Source organism: Palaemon carinicauda, chromosome 6 (genome assembly GCF_036898095.1).
Source record: "Palaemon carinicauda isolate YSFRI2023 chromosome 6, ASM3689809v2, whole genome shotgun sequence".
Taxonomy (NCBI): Eukaryota; Metazoa; Arthropoda; class Malacostraca; order Decapoda; family Palaemonidae; genus Palaemon; species Palaemon carinicauda.
The window spans coordinates 155,204,540-155,226,441 of NC_090730.1; the positions used below are offsets into that span (position 1 = coordinate 155,204,540).

The 21,902-nt window shown below is 31.3% G+C and overlaps 1 protein-coding gene across 1 annotated transcript; it reads right to left on the reverse strand.

The window, feature by feature from the left end:
• Positions 1-398: 398 nt before the first annotated feature.
• On the reverse strand, positions 399-1,175 carry LOC137643292 (uncharacterized). The gene has a single exon (XM_068376130.1). The coding sequence runs from the start codon at positions 1,173-1,175 to the stop codon at positions 399-401; it is 777 nt and encodes a 258-aa protein (XP_068232231.1).
• Positions 1,176-21,902: the final 20,727 nt, after the last annotated feature.

Here is a 21,902-nt window from a genome sequence, read left to right on the forward strand (position 1 = left end):
CTTTTCTCACTGAGCTATTTTTTCCCTTTTGGAGCCCTGGGCTTATAGCGCTCTGCTTTTTCAACTTGGATTGTTGCTTGGCTAGTAATAATAATAATAATAATAATAATAATAATAATAATAGGCCAATGCCTTTCCAATTTTTCCAGCAATTTTGATAGATTATAACATATTTTCCCTGTCCATGAGAGTTATTCCATCGACGCACCACATGCGGTGCATTGTAACCATTTCTATAAGGTCTTTTACAGCCTCCCTTCGGCTCTTGGCACATACTTTCTAGTCTTCCAATCTACCTCCATTTCACCCCCCCCCCTCATCTTCTGTTTCTCTGTCCAACCTTCTCTTATTTCTTTCTACAACCTTCCTCTTATTTCTCTGCCTAACCTTTCTTTTATTTATTTGTACGTTTCTCTTATTTTAGTGTCCGACCTTTCTCTTATGTCTTTGTCCATCCTTTTTTTTTTATTTCTTTGTCCATATTTTCTCTTATTTCTCTGCCCAACCTTTCTCTTATTTCTTTGTCCAACCTTTCTCTTATTTCTTTGTCCAACTTTTCTATTATTTGTCTGTCCATCCTTTCTCTTATTTTTTTGTCCAACCTTTCTCTTATTTCTTTGTCCAACATTTCTCTTATTTCTTTGTCCAACCTTTCTCTTATTAATCTGTCCATCCTTTCTCTTATTTCTCTGCCCAACCTGTCTCTTATTTCTTTCTCCAACCTTTATCTTATTTCTTTGTACAAACTTTTTCTTATTTCTTAGTCCAACCTTTCTCTTATTTTTCTGTCCAACCTTTCTCTTATTTCTATGTCCAATCTTTCTCCTTTTTCTCTGTCTAACCTCTTTCTTATATATCTGTCCAACATTTCTCTTATTTCTTTGTCCAACCTTTCTCTTATTTCTTTGTACAACATTTCTCTTATTTTTATGCCTAACATTTCTCTTATTTCTCTGTCCAACATTTCTCATCCTGTCCAACCTGTCTCTTATTTTCTTCTCCAACTTTTCTCGTATTTCTCTGTCCGCCCTTTCTCTTATTTCTCTGTCCAAACTTTCTCTTATTTCTCTGTTCAACCTTTCTCTTATTTTTCTGTCCAACCTTTCTCTTATTTCTCTTTCCAACCTTTCTCTTATCTCTGTGCCCAACTTTTCTCTTATTTCTCTGTCAAACATTCATCCTCTGTCCATCCATCCTCTTATATCTTTGTCCAACTTTTCTCCTATTTCTCTATCTATCCTTTCTCTTATTTTTCTGTCCAACCACATTCCCCATCCTCTGTTCATCCATTCCCTTATATCCCTGTCGAACTTTTCTCTTATTTCTCTGTCCATACTTTCTCTTATTTATCTGTCCAACCTTTCACTTATTTCTCTGTCCAACCTTTCTCTTATTTCTGTGTAAAACCTTTCTCTTATTTCTATGTACAACCTTTCTCTTATTTCTCTGTCCAACCTTTCTCTTATTTCTATGTACATCCTTTCTCTTATTTATCTGTCCAACATTTCTCTTATTCTTCTACCAAACCTCTCTCTTATTTCTCTGTACAACCACTTCTCATATTTCTGTCAACCTTTCTCTTATATCTCTGTCCAACCCTTTTCTTATTTCCCTGACAAACCTTTCTCTTATTTCTCTGTCCAACCTTTCTCTTATTTCTCTGTCCAACCTTCTTCTTTTCTGTCCATCCTTTCTCTTATTTCCTTATCCAAACTTTCTCTTATATATCTGTCTAACCTTTCTCTTGTTTCTCTGTCCATAATTTCTCTTATATATTTGTCCAACCTTTCTCGTATTTCTCTGTCCATCTTTTCTCTTATATATCTGTCCAACCTTTCTCTTATTTCTCTGTCCATTCTTTATATTATATATCTGTCCAACCTTTCTCTTATTTCTCTGTCTAACCTTTCTCTTATTTCTCTGTCCATCCTTACTCTTATTTCTCTGTTCAACCTTTCTCCTATATATCTGTCCAACCTTTCTGTTATTTCTCTGTCCAACATTTCTTTTATATATATATATATATATATATTATATATAATATATATATATTATATATATATATATATATATATATATATATATATATGTTATATATATATATGTATATATATATGTGTGTGTGTGTCTTACCTCTTTTATTTCTCACCCAACCTCCTTTTTTTTCATAGTGCAACTGTAAAGGGCTTCCCAAAATGCCCATCAATACTGAATGGCCCCGGCCACGAGACTGGGCCATATGGTACAATTCTAAGAATTCAATCCTCTTCTCTTTTTCCCTAATACGTAAGGGACACTTATGTCATAATCATGCACTTTTTTATTTTGAAGGAAGGTATATTTTTAAATTGATTTTCCTAACATTTTAATAAGCATGCGATAGTGTATCAACTACTGCATGGTACATAATAAATGCGCAAATAATTTATAACATTGGAAATTCATAAATGCGATTCAGTAAAATCTCTCTCTCTCTCTCTCTCTCTCTCTCTCTCTCTCTCTCTCTCTCTCTCTCTCTCTCTCTCTCTCTCTCATTATGATAGCAGAAATATTTTCCTTCGTTATTTGCATCAACATCGTCTTATATTACAAAGAGCTGCTTCGAGTTCTAGCGCTCAAAAATTCTCAAATATCATATCAAATATCATATAACATCTGGGGTGGAACATTGTCTTTTCTTTGGAACAATGTGGGAAGAAGCAGTGTTATTTTACACACAAAGTAAACACCCATTTCTCATTTAGGGTAAAAGTTAATGATGAATGATAGTTGAGTAAAATAAAACTAAGTTTATGCCTCAAGGAAAGTAAATGGCTGTTCCTAAGAACATTTCCTGCCGTATGCTTGCATACCCAAGGTGTAAGCAGGACTCTCAGGCCTCAGAAATCTCAGCTGTGAATATACAGAGAAATATATTCAGTTAAAAATATTTTTATTTTACATTATAAAGACTAAATCTGAAAGATTTAATTACGATTTGTCTGTTTCAAAAAGAAGGCTCTTAGTTGTAAGTCTGAGAACAAGGAAGAGCAAAAGAAGTGTTGAAAAAAAAATTCGTGAAAGCAAGAACGTAATTATAACAATTTTCAATTATCATTATTATTATTATTATTATTATTATTATTATTATTATTATTATTATTATTAAATGCTAAGCTACAACACTAGTTGGAAAAGCAGGATGCTATAAGCCCAGGGGCCCCAAAAGGGAAAATAGCCCAGTGAGGAAAGGAAACAAAGAAAAATAAAACATTTTAAGAATACTAACATTAAAATAAATATTTCCTATATAAACAATAAAAAAGATCAACAAAACAAAAGGAAGAGAACCTAGTAAATATGAAAGCTAAGTCTACCTTCTGAATTTAAACAGGCTTCGTATTCCCAAATATTTTGCAGAGTCCTGTGTCCTTGTAACAAAATTATATGATACCGATTTGTAGAATGATGACGTGTTTTTAACCCAAATGCAGACCGTAAGATCGATGCAATTGTTAGCGCAAGCTTCTATTTAGCGGATTCAGTATCGGCAACAGTTTGAATAACATTCACTTTCATCTTGAAACTAAATTAGCCGTTGCTCGAAAATTCATCAATAAAGAATATTTGATGTTTGCAAATAATATTAATTATAATAAATCATTTTAACTTGTACAAGCGATTGATATGATTGACCCCTGATGACAGAGCGGTGTAAGGGGGAAGGAAGGATTTTTGCTTTTTTATTTACTAATTTATTTGTTTATTCATTTATTAATTCATTTATATATATTTATTTCTTGGATTACCATACAAAGCAACATTTCGGAGACAAGATTGAGCACACTCACTTACTGTACCGTGACTGTACCTACCACCATCTTGTAAGTGTTGGTACCTACTGTACCGCACGTGTTTCATACAGGCTCGTACACTTTATCGTTATTGATTTTTTTATTTCTTGCTCTCTCCCACAATGATAATAGAAACCTGTTTGAGCTTGCTATAACATGTTTTATACTGTTTGAATTTTGTGTCATTCTTGCTCTCACCTATCTCTATATTAGCTCGTTGCCTTGTTGAATAAACTGGACTTGCATTCATCTCGCCTCTCTATTAGTACCTAACAGCCACCACGCACACTATTATTATTATCATTATTATTATTATTACTATTTTTATTATTATTGTTATTGTTATTATTATTATTATTATTATTATTATTGATAATTGCTAAGCTACAACCCTAGTTGGAAAAGCAGGATGCTAAAAGCCCAAGGGCTCCAACAGGGAGAGAAGCCCAGTGTGAGGAAAGGAAACAAGGAAAGATTAAATATTTTAAGAACAGTAACATTGAAATAAATATCTCCTGTATAATCTATAGAAACTAACAAAACAAGAGGAAGATAAATAAGATAGAATAATGTGATCAGATGTACCCTCAAGCAAGAGAACTCTAACCCAAGACAGTGGAAGACCATGGTCCAGAAGCTATGGCACTATCCAAGATTATAGAGAAAATTGGTTTGACTTTGGAGTGTCCTTCTCCTAGAGGAGCTGCTTCCCATAGCTAAAGAGTCTCTATACCAAACCAATTCCGCCTTCTCACAGATTGAATGGGAATGAGCTGAGCCCAATAATCCTAGTGGTGCCATCCCTTCTCCTCGACCAAGAGCATTGTTCGGAAGAGGGATGGAAGAAGAATTGGAGAATGAACTGCAACGCTGACTTAAATGGACGCCGATTAAAGATTTAATCTCCCACCATTTTGCACGTCTGCTATCGTTATGAACGAGGCAATTACACGGCTGCTTCAATTTCCTCGGTTAAAGTAAAGGATGGGCATTTCGTGGACGTCAAATTGCCCTGTGTTATGTTCTTTCAGATGCGGCTCAGCTGTTCAGCTCTGATATTTGATCTTTTGTTCGCTTTTTTTTTTTTTTTTTTTTTTTTTTTTTACAGGTGTGATAAAGCACATTTTACTTTTACATGCTTACTCTGTATAGTTTTTATCATTTACACAAGAAATATTTATTTTTTTGTTACTGTTCTTGAGATGTTTTAATTGTTCATTACTTCTCTTGTAATTTATTTATTCCCTTTATTTTCTTTCCTCATTGGGCTATTTTTTGCTGTTGGAGCACATAAGCTTATAGTATCTTGCTTTTCCAACTAGGGTTGTAGCTGAGTTAATGAAAATTATTATTATAATTATTATTATTATTATTATTATTATTATTATTATTATATTCTAATTAGGTATTTATTTATCTATTACATTTTATTAGTGTTTTCGCTTTGCTCTCTCTTTACTTTTTACCTTTTGTGAATAGAAAGATATGATAATTTTATATATAAAGCGAAAAAGTGAATGCAAATTAGAGGTTAATGGAACAGTGTTTAGTGCGGTTTGATGCTCTACTGCTAATAAGTGTGATAGTGTTTCATGACTGCGCATGAGATTCATCTTATATTCAACAGTTAAAAATTATTATAAAAAAGTTTTTTTAAAGGTATTTTTATATAGCAAATAATAGTTTTTTTTTTCTTTAAAATGATTAATGGCAGACTGATTGATTAGAATTTTCCCAAACAGTTAGTTATTTATCTTCTTTCGGTAAATGTAGATCATCTCTTTAATAAAAGTAAATTCTGATTCAAATTTATGAAGATACAAAAACTGAGGATCATATCATAGCCAAAATCGAACATGTCCATATCTTTTATTCAATAACATTAACACATTTGGACTGAGCTATAATATCGCTATATATATATATATATATATATGTATATATATATATAAATATATATACTTATATATATATATATATATATATGTATATATATATATAAATATATATACTTATATATATATATACATACATATATATATACATGTATATATATATATACATGTATATATATATATATATATATATATTATATACGGTATATATATGTAAATATACATATATATGAATAAATACATACATATATACTATATATTTACATATAATTATACATATATATATGTATATATATATATATTTATATACATATATTTGTGTATATAATATATATATATATACTGTATATATATATATATATATATATATATATATATATTTATTTATTTATTTATATATATGACAAGAGATAATTCAGTATTCACATTAGACTTACAAAGTATACCTTAATCAGCTTGTTTTCCTCTACAGTCTTCACTCAATTTCTTATATGAATGAGATTTTTTTTTATCTTTCATTAAACGGCGTTGATTTGTAGGTGGCAAATGCAGATGGACCCTCCCACCGAGTAAGTTTTGTGGAGAGTTACATACCGGCCTTGCCCGTTCACTGGAAAATACAATTTATTTCGTTATTTTTATGTACTGGGCCATTTACGACTTTTTTTTTTATTAATCTTGAGTTGATTTTCACTGGTACAAAGTTGTGATCGTCATCATTCGTTGTGAAAATGAAAGTTGTAGTACGTTAATTTGATTGAATTCATAATGATGAAAAAATTATCTTTATATTAAAAGTAAAATCATATATACGTGTATAATATATGCAGTATATATATATATATATATATATATGTATATATATATGTGTGTGTGTGTGTGTGAATGCAAAAAACTGGGATAAATGGAAATATGTATATATATATATATATATATATATACTGTATATATATATGTGTGTGTGTGAATGCAAAAAACTGGGATAAATGGAAATATGTGAAGCCTGAAGGAACGCAAAAGGCCTGGACACACATGACCCTCCAATAATATGTAGCGTGAAAGACTGTAGTTGAATAAACCTATCGTCTAATTTGAAGTTGGGTGTAAAACAGTATTTTAGTTTTACTGTAGTGAAATTTACTTTCGTGGAATATGTCGTCGTGAAATTTACCAAGTAAAATTTACCGAAATTGGGTTTTCAGTAGTTGAACTTAATGGTCACCGATTGGTCCATCAGTAGATTTTATTATATGCATATACTGTACACACACACTATATATATATATATATATACTGTATATATATATATATATATACAGTATATATATATATATATATATATGTATATATATACATATATATACATATATACATATATACATATATATATTCATATATATATATGTATATATATATATATATGTATATATATATATATATATATATATTATACATATACTGTATGTGTGTGTGTGTGTGTGTGTGTTTGGGCGCGCACGCCTGCCTGCGACAGGACTATTCTTGCAAAAATATACAAAAGGCGCAAGTCCATCTCTATGATTATAAGACTGTAAATGCAGCTTTTTTTCATGACTATTAACTTACCTACAAAGGATTCAGCATTGTAAGGAGCCACGTAACTACCGTCTCTCTGCCCAACCAAAGTATCCGTCAAATAACTACCAGTATCCCCAATCTGCAAATACAAAACTATGAAAAATCTGAAGTAAATATTAACTTGGTTCAGGTTGTAATGACAGGGTTAACCATTTCTCTTTTGAACGAACTGATGTAAGTGTTCATTGATTACAAGGCAAATATAACTATCTAAGTTTCACCTATTCACTTTAAAAGCTTCGACGACTTACGTAGATACCAATGTCCTTCATCGAACTGGCTTTCGTACCGAAGGACGAAAAGATGACAACTTCCCTGACGTCGTACGAGTTTTCAAGGTCAATTTGTATGTAAGGGTTTTTGTTTGTGTCCGTGCAAGGGCAGCTGTACTTGTCTGTACGTCCGCATATTACGCCATCCACCTGTTAGATATGAACTCATTAGATTGATATTCAGCTTGCTGATTTCTCAGAGAGCGTTCGATCCCAGAACATCGCTCGTAAGTCCATCCAGCTGTAACTGGGTGCCAGCAGTTGCTGGGGGGGGGGGGGGTACGTACATGCAGCCGTAAGGACTTGTGATACCAAAACGCTGAACTTTTTTCGCGCATCGCACTTTTAATGAAAAATGCAATATGGATGAAAATATATATGTATAAACACTTGTGCGGATGCAAACACCCACATACATACATACTCTCACACACACATATATATATATGTATGTATATATATATATATATATATGCGTGATAGACTTATAAACCTAGGTATCTGTTTATTCCATTTTCTGCAATCTCTCTCTCTCTCTCTCTCTCTCTCTCTCTCTCTCTGTATAATGACCATGGTACTTTATGAAGTAAGTGTAACTGCAGTAGTTTACCTGGGGAAATATAGATTAAAAATGTTCTTAGGAACTTCATAGCATTGTAATCATCCTGATAAACCATAAATGTTCTATAAAATCGCATACTTCACTCACAGTTGAACTAAATGGTGCTGTGTAACCTGCAAGATTTCCAGAGCTAGTGACTGTCTTATTCCAAGCGAGATCAGTTGTCAAGCCCCTCTGATAAACCTCTACAAAGGCTCCCGTAGGGTTGTCGTGGCTTCCCGGAGGCACACGCCCTTGGTAGATTATACATTTGGTCTCTGGAATTTAGTAGTAACACATGTCAGGCTGGCAGAATTATTGAAAGAAAATGTTATTTGTCAGCTATTAAGAGTGTCCAATTTAGTAGTGTCAAAACCAGTTCGTAGAGTCTGCAAATCATATAAGGGAATGAAATGAAACCGTCAATAATTAAGATTTATATTAAGTCAATCATTGAAGTTTATCATTATTAGATAAACATATTTTGAAGAAAAATGCGCTTGGGAGATTTTCACGTATTGGGAAGATCTTTAAGCAGAAGTGGTTTGATCTTGGCTTACATCTTGAAATGTTAAAACAATATTAATCGTCCTATCCTTCACATGTCAATTCATGATACCTTTCATACTCCCTGTTGTAGTGTTCTGACATTCAAATCCTTGTGAAACGTAATTAATGAATACAAAGAATGTTAAGTTAATATTGTAACCTGGTTTTGTATATATCGTAAAAAATTATAAATATGAAGATAAATGACTTAGATGAAAACAATACAAGATACGAAACTGTAGCAAATATTTTTATGCTGAACAGGCTGACACAAGTCTCATTTTATAGTTTATATTTGAAAAATCTGTTTTAATGCTGTTACTGTTCTTGAAATATTTCATTTTAATTGTTCATTCTTCTCAAATAGTTTATTTATTTCCTTATTTCCTTTCCTCACCGATCTATTTTTATTTATTTGCTTGTTTCCTTTCCTCACTGCTATTTTTCCCTCTTGGACCCCCTTGGGCTTATAGCATCCTGGTTTTCCAACTAGGGTTATAGCTTAGCTTGTAATAATAATAATAATAATAATAATAATAATAATAATAATAATAATAATATACACTCACGGTTAATAGCAAAGAAATCACAGGTAGGGTCCCTTGTACACACAAGAGCACAAGCCGTGGTTGCATTTTTGAAGACAGCTATGACAACCACTTCATTCCTCCACATCTGGCTAACGCAGTCAGTGTTCAAGTTGTTGTAGTAGATCTTGAGAAGTCAATTAATAGGAAAAAGGTTTTATAGTTAGAAAGGCGTATTAGTGTCCTTATGGCGATGTAACTGAGTAAACTGCGTTTATGCATTCATTCAAATACAAAATTATTAATGTAGTTTGTATGAGTATTTATAAGGATATTTTGATTTGTGTATGTATGTTTGTCCTATTTTTGTATTTGCAGCACAATGCTCATAAAAAAAAAGAATTATGGGCATAATATACGCTGTAATCACATGGAATTCCACATATACCTTAAACCAGAAAACCATTACATATGCAACATTCTTCATTTCGCTAACAGAGTTGTTCAACATTAAATTTTCCTTTTTATGAATTTTTAATCTAAAAAGCGTATGTAATTAGGACTTTCAAAACTTCAACAATATCCTGGGAAACAAATTATATGGTCAATAATTATAAACTTAGTTATTATATTCTATAAACTATAAATAAATTTTTTTATAACTTACCTTGGAGAAAAAATTGGTATGGATCACGCTACACGCCAGAAAAATTGAGTTGAGCAGGATCCCAGCACAGAAAAACAAATGGAACTCCATCGCTTTTAATTGATAACAAAGTTTTAGATTAGATTTTAATATCAAATTGTACAGATGGTTTCATGAATTTCGGTACACATAACGACAAAGTAAGAAGGCATATTTCAAATATGATTTAGTAGATGTGACATAAAAAAAACATTTACTAAATGTCATGATAATGTTAAGTAATGATATTGTTCTACACTAAAATAAGAATCCTAGGCCAAAACGTATGAGAACATTCTCATCTGGGTGGGGGGGATAAACTTTTTTTGCCCGAAAAAAAAAGTTTTGCCTGGTAATCCAAGTAATTATATTAATGCATACACGCAATATATATATATATATATATGTGTATGTATGTATGTATGTATATATATATATACTATATATATATATATATATATATTTATATATGTATATATATATATATATATATATAAATCCCTTTTGACATGGATTCGCTTCTCCTATGAAGGCTTGTTTAGCCCTCGTATGAATTATATATATATATATATATATATTACAGTATATATATATATATATATATATTACAGTGTATATATATATATATATATATTCACAGATAAATCAGATAATTCATTTCCCATTGATACACTTTTATTTTTTTATTCACTGTGGTTTATAGGCATCTCTGGGCTTATTCTCTTTTGTCTGTCACTTTTTCTTGTTTCTGTTTCCTCTGACATCCAAAATCGAATCGCCATTGATGGCAGTCGGTCATTTCGGGATTAGATTAATTTTTCGTCTTTTCAAGGACTGGGTTCTGTTGGTATATTCAGCTGCCGAACCAGTAAGGCGTTTTGTAATATTATTGTATATACATAATTGTACTTTATTATTCTATTTATTGCATAGGGAGATAGGACGGAGTACTTGTGCATTAATGTTGTAACTGTTCTTGAACTATTTCATTCTAATTATTCTTAACTTCTTTTGTAGTTTATTTATTTCTTTATTTCCTTTCCTCTCTGGGTAGTTTTTTTTTCTGTTGGAACCCTTGATCTTATAGCATCCTGCTTTTCCGACTAAGGTTGTAGCTAGGCTAATAATAATGATGATAATAATAATTATAATAATAATAATTATAATAATAATAATGATAATGAATAATATAATACATAATTAATAAACAATAATTAATAATGGGTGATTTTGACCATCTACTGTACAGTTGATCAAGATACAATTTACTCTGCAATAGATCGTTAGCTTCACATTAATTTTCTACAACATTTAATGAATAATAATATCTTGGAAAGACTAAATATAATTTGAACTAAGATATTGATAATAACATTATTGTTGTCGCAAGCATATATTACCCGATTTACAAAGGCTTCATACTGAATATCATGAAAATGACTGGCGCCATCTTGTAGTTATACACATCAGTGGCTTTAGATTTAATTAGTGATCGTGACGGTCTTCACCCCATTACATCCTTCCTTTGATTAATGAAACGCTCCTTGCATTAAGCTATTGGTTCATAACTGTGTCTACGTTCTAACAGGGCTGTATAATTCCCCTAAGGACCACGGCATTTGGTTGTGGGATATTTTCGTTTCTTTTTTTATAATGGTAATCTGGAACTTGGTAAATTTGTTTAATTTAGGTTTCATGGCCATCGCTGCTGTCCCTGGAACAATCGGGAAATTTTGATTGAACTCTGTTTATAGCTTTTGAAATTTTTTTTGGTGTTTATAGCCTTTGAAAAAAATGTTTGGACAGTCAATGAAACAAAAACACGCACAGACAAATAAGGGTATAAACGTAACCCTTGTAGTTTTTGAATTTTTTTTTTTTTTTTTTTTTTGGTATTATAGCTTTTGGGGAAAAAAAATTGGACAGTTACTCAAACAAAAATTCGCACAGACAAATAAGGGTATAAACATAACCTCTGTCCAACATCTGGGATGGTGATTACTGTTCACATCAAAATGACATCAAAGGAAGGTAAACTACCGCCAGTCAGGAAAATTTTGTAAAAAGATCTCTGAGTAATGAGCACCTAGGACCTCTCAAGGTGGAAGAAAAGTAAGGTGATTTCCAGAGAGAACGGGTTTTAGTTTTCTTCCGTACAGTGACGTCATTTGGAACCCAGCTATGTGGCAAGACTCGTAGTTTTTGAGGGTATTCGTCGATTTTTTAAGCAATGATCTGGCAATAATTTTAGTCTTTAGGAAGCATTTTAAACGTTATAGTTGCAGTCTGAGCAAAGATCTGGCAGTAATTTCAGTCTTTTCGAAGCGAGTTGTGTTTGGTTGTGATAATCATGAACGCCATCGCCAAGGAAAAGAGCTTTTCATTTCATTCTTCTTCCACCTTGGTACCACTTGACATCACCAGGATAACTTCTTTTTCCCCTATGGCCACTGCTGTCACTGATGAACACACAAATGAGGTCTTTATTCTCTGCTTTTGGGAAATTCTAGAAAATATTTGAGTGAAGATACCTAAACGTGGTGAACGGGTTTTGTGTATCGCCATGATCAACAGATATCTGCTAGTCAGGGCCACACATAATAGGTTGGTTTGCTGAGAGCGAACAGACTGAAGTCTCCCAACATCACCAATTCGTAATGGCTAGTGAGGTGATGAAATGGCCGGATCCCTTTCATGAATAAAGAAATGTCTTAGACCTTTGTCCTGCGGTGGAATAGAAACGGCTGCATTTGTTGTTGTGCATAAGAATAATCTTGTGTATTTTATATATTCACCATCTATCCTATATACTCCGTATTCATTCAGGGTTTATACGTTGCATGTTAGTGTTATTTATCCCTTGAATTTTACAACCCATAAAAGATCGCTTTATAAATTTGGCCAAAGTCTAGAAATTAGTGGATTGTAGTGCATTACCCTTTTGGAAGTACTACTGTATAATGTATTGTATTTTATATTTCTTTTGTAGCTGAGGATCCTCCCTCCATATTATTTTTTTTTATCAGTTAACAAGTCTGTCTATCTACTGTATATTGTATGTCCTTAAAACTAATAGGAAAGGTATTGTGCTAGTGAATTTTAAAAGATATTGCCCTTTTCGATTCAAAAGAGGCTGAGGTTAATTAGTTTTAGACCTTGTTTTTAGATTTAATTGTAGGCTAATTTCATTATTTTTACGATGTATTTGGAGCTGAAACCTAGTTTTTAGGAATATCGCACTTTAAGCGCTCAAGGATATTGTTCATAATCATACGTTTTCATTTTCAAGTCGAGGATTAAGTTAGTATCACCAGGTAGCGTTTAGTATTAATCATCTAAGCAAAAATATAATTTATTTAAGGCTTTTTACCGTTTTATACGGTAAATATTTAACAGGGTAGTTAAATGGGAGATATAGTAGAAGTTGAACCCTTGGTGTCTTATAAAATTGATGGTATTACAATCATGCCCATGACATTTAAAGTAATACCCTTCAGAAGAAATAGTGTGTAAACTTACTTTTGCTAAGTTCAAACTTGTTGCGAATGCCTTTCTGTTGAACAGATTGTCATAATTATTTCATAGATTATATTTGACTCATCTATGTAACATTTTTCCTGGACTCATTTAAACTTTTTTATTTATTGATTTCTCATTTATAGTCTATTCGTTACCTCTTTATTTCCTTTCCTCCCTGGGTTGCTTTTCCCTTTTGGAGCCTTTGGGCTTATATCATCATGCTTTTCCAATTAGGTTATTCCATAAAGGTAAAACTTTCAAGGTAGAAGAGTTAGATTGAAAGTAATTTGTCTTCGTTCAGTAATCCGTATGTTTCAAGTTTTAAGGTGAACTTCAACAGATATTCAGCTGATTTCTATCGTATTTGTTACTTCTTATTTTAATTATCGCTAATTCTCCCCGATATGATGAAGAGCAAATATATAGCTATATATAAATATATATATATAATATATATATATATATATAAATTATATATATTCATATATGTATATATATATATGTATATATATATATATGTGTATATATATATATATATATATGTATATATAATATATATATATGTATATATAATATATATATATGTATATATATATATATATATATATATACACACGTAGAAGGCCATGGCAGTATTTTCAGTAACGTACTGGTTAACCGTCGCTTTAATAGCTACCGTAATTGCTAGTAAGAGTATTCTACACTGTTAAAAAATACGTAATTTTAATCGGAAATTCTCCGTGAAAATATACTGTTCTCAGCCGTATTTCAGTAAAATACAGATGACCGTAATTTTTACCCTACTTTGTTATTATGTTTTACGGACTGATGGCCGTAATATCACTCCTTAAAGTCAATATATTCGTTTTTAAAACGGTGAATGTCTGGCAACATTTATTTCAGGATTTTTTACCTTTTTTTTTTACGGCTAATTTTCAACAGTGTAGTTAAATGGGAGATATAGCAGAAGTTGAAACCTAGGTGTCTTAAAAATTTAATGGTATTATAATCATGACATGACTCTTTAATGTAATGCCCTTTTAGAAGAGATAGTATATACTATTTACTGTTCTTGTGTGTAAACTTGTTGCGAATGCCCTTCTGTTGAACAGATTGACATAAATATTATTTTATAGATTATATTTAACTTATCTATTTAACGTTTATTTATTGATTTTTATTTATTGATTTCTCATTTATAGTCTATTCGTTACCTCTTTATTCCCCCCCCCCCCCGGTTGCTTTTCCCTTTTGGAGCCTTCGAGCTTATATCATCATGCTTTTCCAATTAGGGTTGTAACTTGGTTAGTAATAGTAGTAATAGAGCACCATAGTTTATTGCTTAAAGGTGAAACTTTCAACGTAGAAGAGTAAGATTAAAAGTAATTTCTCTTCGTTCAGTAATCCGTATATTTCATGTTTTAAGGAGAACTTCAACAGACATTCAGCTGATTTCTATTGTATTTGTGACTTCTTATTTTATAATAAAGAGCAAGCGTGTGGCTATATATATATATATATATATGTATATATATATAATATATATATATATATATATATATATCATGTTACGCTGAGCAGCATTGCCAAACGTATAACTACTTGGTCTTTCATAGGTCTTCAGGTAGGGAGAATAGTCATACCCTGGTGCGAAGGGGGTACCGCGAAAGGTACACACCTCAATATCCCGGGGAGCGGGTGGGAAGGGTTAAATCTGTGTTTGGTGCGCGCGTGTGCTTGTGTGTGCCTATTTATCTAAATAATTAGCTGTCATTTGTAAAATAATAAAAAAGCATAATTGAGTCCAGGAACAACCTTAAATAGATAAGAGAGATGTAATATAATAAATGGTACCTATTCAATCTATTAAAGAGAAAACATTTTCAGCAAGTTTGAAATTTGGAAAACTTGAATTTTACACACGAGAGCGGTATACTGTACAGAAACCAACTGTCCATAAAAAAAAAAAATCGTAAAATATCCTCTCACGCCAATGTCGGACTTACCTATGCTGTTCCTTGTTGAGCTCTTACTCACAACCTCTCACTTCAGCTTCTCACGCAACATTGGCGAGAGTGAGCATTAATGTTCAAGCACTAGTGACCAGCACTGCATTCTTGTTGATTTGTCATTTGTTGTCCTCTTTCCATTTAACTTTAGTTTGTTTATGTGTATATCTGTTAGGTTTTGCCTTCGCAAAAATAAAAAATATCGTCTATTGATTTATTTGTTGGTTTGTTTATGAGCAACTTTACACGAAAAAACTAAAGTTCCAATTTTGACCAAACTTGGTAGTTATGTTGGGTGTGACCCAACGATGAATCTGGTATTTTGAATAAAAATCGCAATTTCAAGTAAATGACAAATATTTTGCTTGTCTTTTTTTTTTTTTTTTTTTTTTTTGTGAACAACATCATGCAAACACTACAGAACTAATTTCAACGAAACTTGGTGGACATGATTATGTACTATGATCCAAGGGTAAATCCATTAGATTTTGAAGAAAATACATTGAAATACAAATACGCAGTAGAGTTGAGAGCAAAATAAGACTGCTTGACGTACCCCTCCAGTTTTTTTTTCTTTTTTTTATCATCTTCGGTCCCATATGTATTCTATAATTCATCATATTGTCGAATTGTTTATTCATTCGTTTGTTCTTTTTTTCACTTTAATTATATTTCTTAGCTTCGAGTTTGTTTTTGTTTTTCTTATCTATGGGAATTTTATTTCATAGTATTTTGTTTACATAACAGTATTTCCAATTCTTTTCTATGAACATATTGATATTTTGAAAATTAACAAGAAATGAGGATAATCTCCCATATATAATAAAGAGCAAGTGTCTGGCTTTATATATATATATATATATATATATACATATATATATATAATATATATACATATATATATATATATATATAAATATATATATATATATATATATATATATATTTATATATATGTGTGTATATATATACATATATATATAAATATATATATTATATATATATATATATATATATTATATATACATATATATATGTATATATGTATATATATATATATATATATGTATATATATATATACACATATATATAAATATATATATATATATTTATATATTTATATATTTATATATATGTATATGTATAATATTATATATATATATATATATATATATATATTTATATTGAATATTGAGAGCAAGATAGAGGTGGTGAAATATCCCTAGCAAAAAAATTACTGAATTTCGTTCAGAAAATAATATTAATGCGTCCTGAAAACTAGAGAAAGGAATAATAGAATTTACGCTTTTAAATTGCGATGTGACCTCGAAAAACAACCTAAGTAAAAGATATTTTAATTATATTCGCCTAATTCGTAAGTTTCATCACAAGTAGAGAAATTACGTTATTGCTTCCAAATTGAACTAATGTGGTGTATTGCGGGTTTTCCTTGTCACGGTTCTACACAGAATATTGTCTTTGATTATATAATTCTGCTGCGTATACTTTATATATTCCTTTTCCTTATGATTGCCTTTCAAAGAATTTATATTTTTTTCTAATTTCTGATTTTATGATCTTGAAAAATACCTGAATGCCCAAAATGTTTTATGAAAATTACCATTAACGCCGACATGACATGACTATCAGGTTTCATTAAAAAAAAAAAAAAAATTACACTTTTCCTCGTAAACAAATATGTTTGCGGAAAGTGATTGATAAAAGGCTAGATTCTTACTTACCCAGTTTCATCATAATTAAAGGAAAATTGATGTCTGGAAAAAAAAAGAGTTCATCGTTGATATTGAAGATGAAAAATTATTTCAGGTAAATAACCACCATTTTTTACCAAACTAAAAGCAAAGTAAGAAGGATGAGTACTGCCATAGGACAGTTAGGAAAAGGGTAACAATTTTTTTTTTTATTGTCAAATGTAGTTTTCATGCGTACTACACTTTTTATGTTTCAACCAGAAAGGTAAGCTAAAATACTCAACTTTTTGCGTTTCAACCAGAAAAGTAAGCTAAAATACTTCACAATTCACTTTTTACGTTTCAAAAAGAAAAGTAAGCTAAAATACTTCCTTTTTTTACGTTTTAACCAGAGAATTAAGCTAAAATACTCCACTTTTTACGTTTCAGCCAGAAAAGTAAGCTAAAATACTTAACTTTTTACGTTTCAACCAGAAAAGTAAGCTAAGATACTTAACTTTTTACGTTTCAACCAGAAAAGTAAGCTAAGATACTTAACTTTTTACGTTTCAACCAGAAAAGTAAGCTAAAATACTTAACTTTTTACGTTTCAACCAGAAAAGTAAGCTAAAATACTTCCTTTTTTAAATTTCAATCAGAAAGTTAAGCTAAAATACTTCCTTTTTTAAATTTCAATCAGAAAGGTAAGCTAAAACACTTCACTTTTTACGTTTCAACCAGAAAAGTAAGCTAAAATACTTCCATTTTTACGTTTCAACCAGAAAAGTAATCTAAAATACTTCACTTTTTACGTTTCAACCAGAAAAGTAAGCTAAAATACTTCCATTTTTACGTTTCAACCAGAAAAGTAATCTAAAATACTTCACTTTTTACGTTTCAACCAGAAAAGTAAGCTAAAATACTTCTCTTTTTAAATTTCATTCAGAAAGGTAAGCTAAAACACTTCACCTTTTACGTTTCAACCTAAAAAGTAAGCTAAAATACTTCACATTTTACGGTTTCAATCAGAAAATTCAGCTAGAATACATCACTTTTTATGTTTCAACCAGAAAAGTAAGCTAAAATACTTCACTTTTTACGTTTCAGCCAGAAAAGTAAGCTAACATACTTCACTTTTTACGTTTTAATCAGAAAATTAAGCTAAAATACATCACTTTTTATGTTTCAACTATAAAAGTAAGCTAAAATACTTCACTTTTTACGTTTCAATCAGAAAATTTAGCTAAAATACTTCAATTTTTAGTTTCAACCAGAAAAGTAAGCTAAAGTTCATGAGCTTCGTGTACTTTTACGTCACTGTGTTACATTTCTGGCAAAATCGATTTACATTCTTATATAATAGTAAATATGTGTTAAATAAAGGGAAAAAAATAAGAAAAACTAGTTTTTTAGTGATTACATTTTATGAATGACAAAATAGTTCACCTTAGTTGACAAAATAATTGAATGGCTTTGTGTGTATCTGAAATAGAAATTAATCTTTCTTGATTAGATTGTCGCATAAATGACATGATAATTCTACTGGATTATGCAATTCGTAATTAATTGCATGCTACGTAATTAAGTCATTAAAATGGTTATTGAGAAAGTAATTTGACTAAATCTAATAAAGTTTAAATAATTTTACGTTTATGTATTATTATTATTATTATTATTATTATTATTATTATTATTATTATTATTATTATTATTATTATCATTATTATTAGCCAAGTTACAACCCTAGCTGGAAAAGCAGGGTGTTACAAACCCTAGGGCTCCAAAATGTTCCTTACGATATTAAAACTGCCACATGTAATGCTATTGTTCATAACGTAGTAAACAACCCGTTATTTGGAAGCATCTATGATAAACAACCCTTTATTTGGAGGCATCTATTTTACATCTGAATCGAAAGGATAAGAGGGAGAAATATTTGAGAAGGTGGTGGACATATTATTCCCGTTTCTCAGTTTGCTGTTCAACTTCTTTTACTTTTTGTCTCATATTATAAGTATTGGATTCCCCCTCAGTTGCAACTTAGTACTGAATGGCCTCCCCTGTCCTAACGCAAGGTTATATGGCCTAATTGCCTCCACTCTCTCTCTCTCTCTCTCTCTCTCTCTCTCTCTCTCTCTCTCTCTCTCTCTCTCTCTCTCTCTCTCTCTCTCGTGATTTTCAATAGTGTCTTTAAATTATGTAAATATCTTGGTGTCATTTTTAGCAATTTAAACTCTACCACTTGAGCAGATATTTTGTAATAAGTAATTAAGAAGTCCAAGTTAGCTTGGCTTCACCTCATTCTTTTTGTTTTAATTAATTTCCTTAATTTTCAAGATTCAGTCTCTGTTTTTTTTTTCTTTTTTTTTCTTTTTTTTATATAAATAAAAAAAGGACTACCAGAACTCTTGATGTTTGAATGGTTTTAAACGGTCAAAAGACTTATAGACTGATTTTCGTATGTTATCTCTAGGTGACACTACTGTACATGGCTGCATTCTTGAATTTCATGTTGGGAGTTCAAGTGGCAAGACCTGCAATGAACTTGTGTTATTGATTTTCATGCTGCTCAAGTCGATACAATAAGCTGGTGGACAGAATTTGCATATTTCGGAATTTTGACATGTCATGTGTCTTGAAGGTCATCTTTGCTAGGTTTTAAAATCTTTGATTTCACCAGCCTGTAATTTGGCTGATGCGTTCACGCATCCGAAGTTTTCAAAAAGCTTTATTGAAATTCCAGTCGAATTTAAAATTGGGTCGCAATTGTTTATTGTACTTTAGAAGCTTTTCTTTACTCTGAATTTGACACTGAAAATCAGCGCAGAATTGTTTAAGGCGATGCTTAATACAAGGCTTTAGAAGGTGACTCTAAAAAACTAATGCTCTGAGAGACTTGGCATTTGGCAGGATGGTACAGAATTGAGAATCATGCAGACCCACGTTCATTAATTCTGGCGATAACTTTATTCTCAATCGCCATGTGGGAGTTTTGTTTCAAATTTTCAGTGTTAGGGGCCTGGTTGCATTGTCAAAGGTGTTATCACCTTCCCCAGACAGCATTATTTATTGCTTTAATTTAAAGAAAACTGTCTAATTTTAAAATAGTAATGGTCATAAATAGTTATTTATACCCAAAGGTATTTAGAATGGTAACTCTAAAATAGTGTTTATCAGGCTTTAGGCCTATATCACCAAGTCAAGTTAGTGGATCGCGACCAAAATCCTATTACGTCCCAAGGAATGACAGACAGACAAACAGACAGGCAAATAGGATGCAGTAAATAAGTAATATAAATTAACCGCTTTCTGTTTCGAGTTTATTAACAACGAGGAAAGAATGGGAGAGACCCGTGGACATGTTCGTCCCAAGACACAGAAGTGCATTAAGGAATGTTTATTTATTCATCCGGCTTTCAACATCTCTCGAAACAACGAGTCTTGGTTGTTTAATCTTGTCATTCTATTCAGCGAGGAGTTTCTGCGTCCGCAGTAATGAAAACGTTGACTTTGCAACAGCAGCAATGTTTGCAAATCAAAAGATCCTCTTGGAATACAAAGGTTTAATCAGACTTTAAAACGTGGCTTCCTGTATGTTTTATAGTTATATGTCGGGAATTCATCAAAGATGAATAGAATTGTAATGATGAGATATATATACATTTCATTTGTATACATGGGAAATTTTTAAGTTTTAGCAGCAATGTGTTATTTAAATTCCAGTTAGCTTGGCTTCACCTCAATCTTTTTGTTTTAATCAATTTCTCTCATTTTCAAGATTCAATCTCCGAAAATAATTTTTTTGATTCAATAAAAAGATTCCTACCAAAAATCTTGCTGTTTGAATGGTTTTAAACGGTCAAAAGACTTTTAGGTTGATTTTCGTATGTTATCTATAGGTGGTACTACATGGCTGCAATCTTGAATTTCATGTTGAGAATTCAAGTGGCAAGACCTACAATGAACTTGAGGCATTGATTTTCATGCTGCTCAAGTCGACACAATAAGCTGGTGGGAAAAATTTGCATATTTCGGAATTTGGAGATGTCACGTGTCTTGAAGGTCATCTTTGCTAGGTTTTAAAATCTTTGATTTCACCAGCCTGTAATTTGGCTGATGTGTTCGCGCATCCGAAGTTTTCAAAAAGCTTTATTGAAATTCCAGTCAAATTTAAAATTGGGTCTCAATTGTTTATTGTACTTTAGAAGATTTTCTTTACTCTGAATTTGACACTGAAAATCAGTGCAGAACTGTTTAAGGCGATGCCTAATACAAGGCTTGATAAGGCGACTATAGAATACTAATGCTCTGAGAGACTTGGCATTTTGCAGGATGGTAAATAACTGGGAATCTTGCAGACTCACGTTCATTAATTATGGCGATAACTTTATTCTCAATCGCCATCTGGGAGTTTTGTTCCAAACTTTCAATTTTGAGCAACAAGGGGCCTGGTTGCATTGTCAAAGGTGTTATCACCTTCCCCAGACAGGATTATTTATTGCTTTAATTTTAAGAAATCTGTCTAATTATAAAAGAAATAGTTATTTATACCCAAAGTTATTTAAAATGGTAACTCTAAAATAGCGTTTATTAGGCCATATATTACCAAGTCAAGTTAGTGGGTCGTGACCAAAATCCTAGGGGAACCATATGCGTCCTAAGGAATGACAGACAGACAGACAAATAGGATGCAGTAAATAAGT

What these genes read in the sequence shown, in the direction of transcription:
- LOC137643292 (XM_068376130.1), bottom strand. Translation starts at nt 1,175, where the DNA reads ATGTTTGACAGAGAAATAAGAGAAAAGTTGGGCACAGAGATAAGAGAA.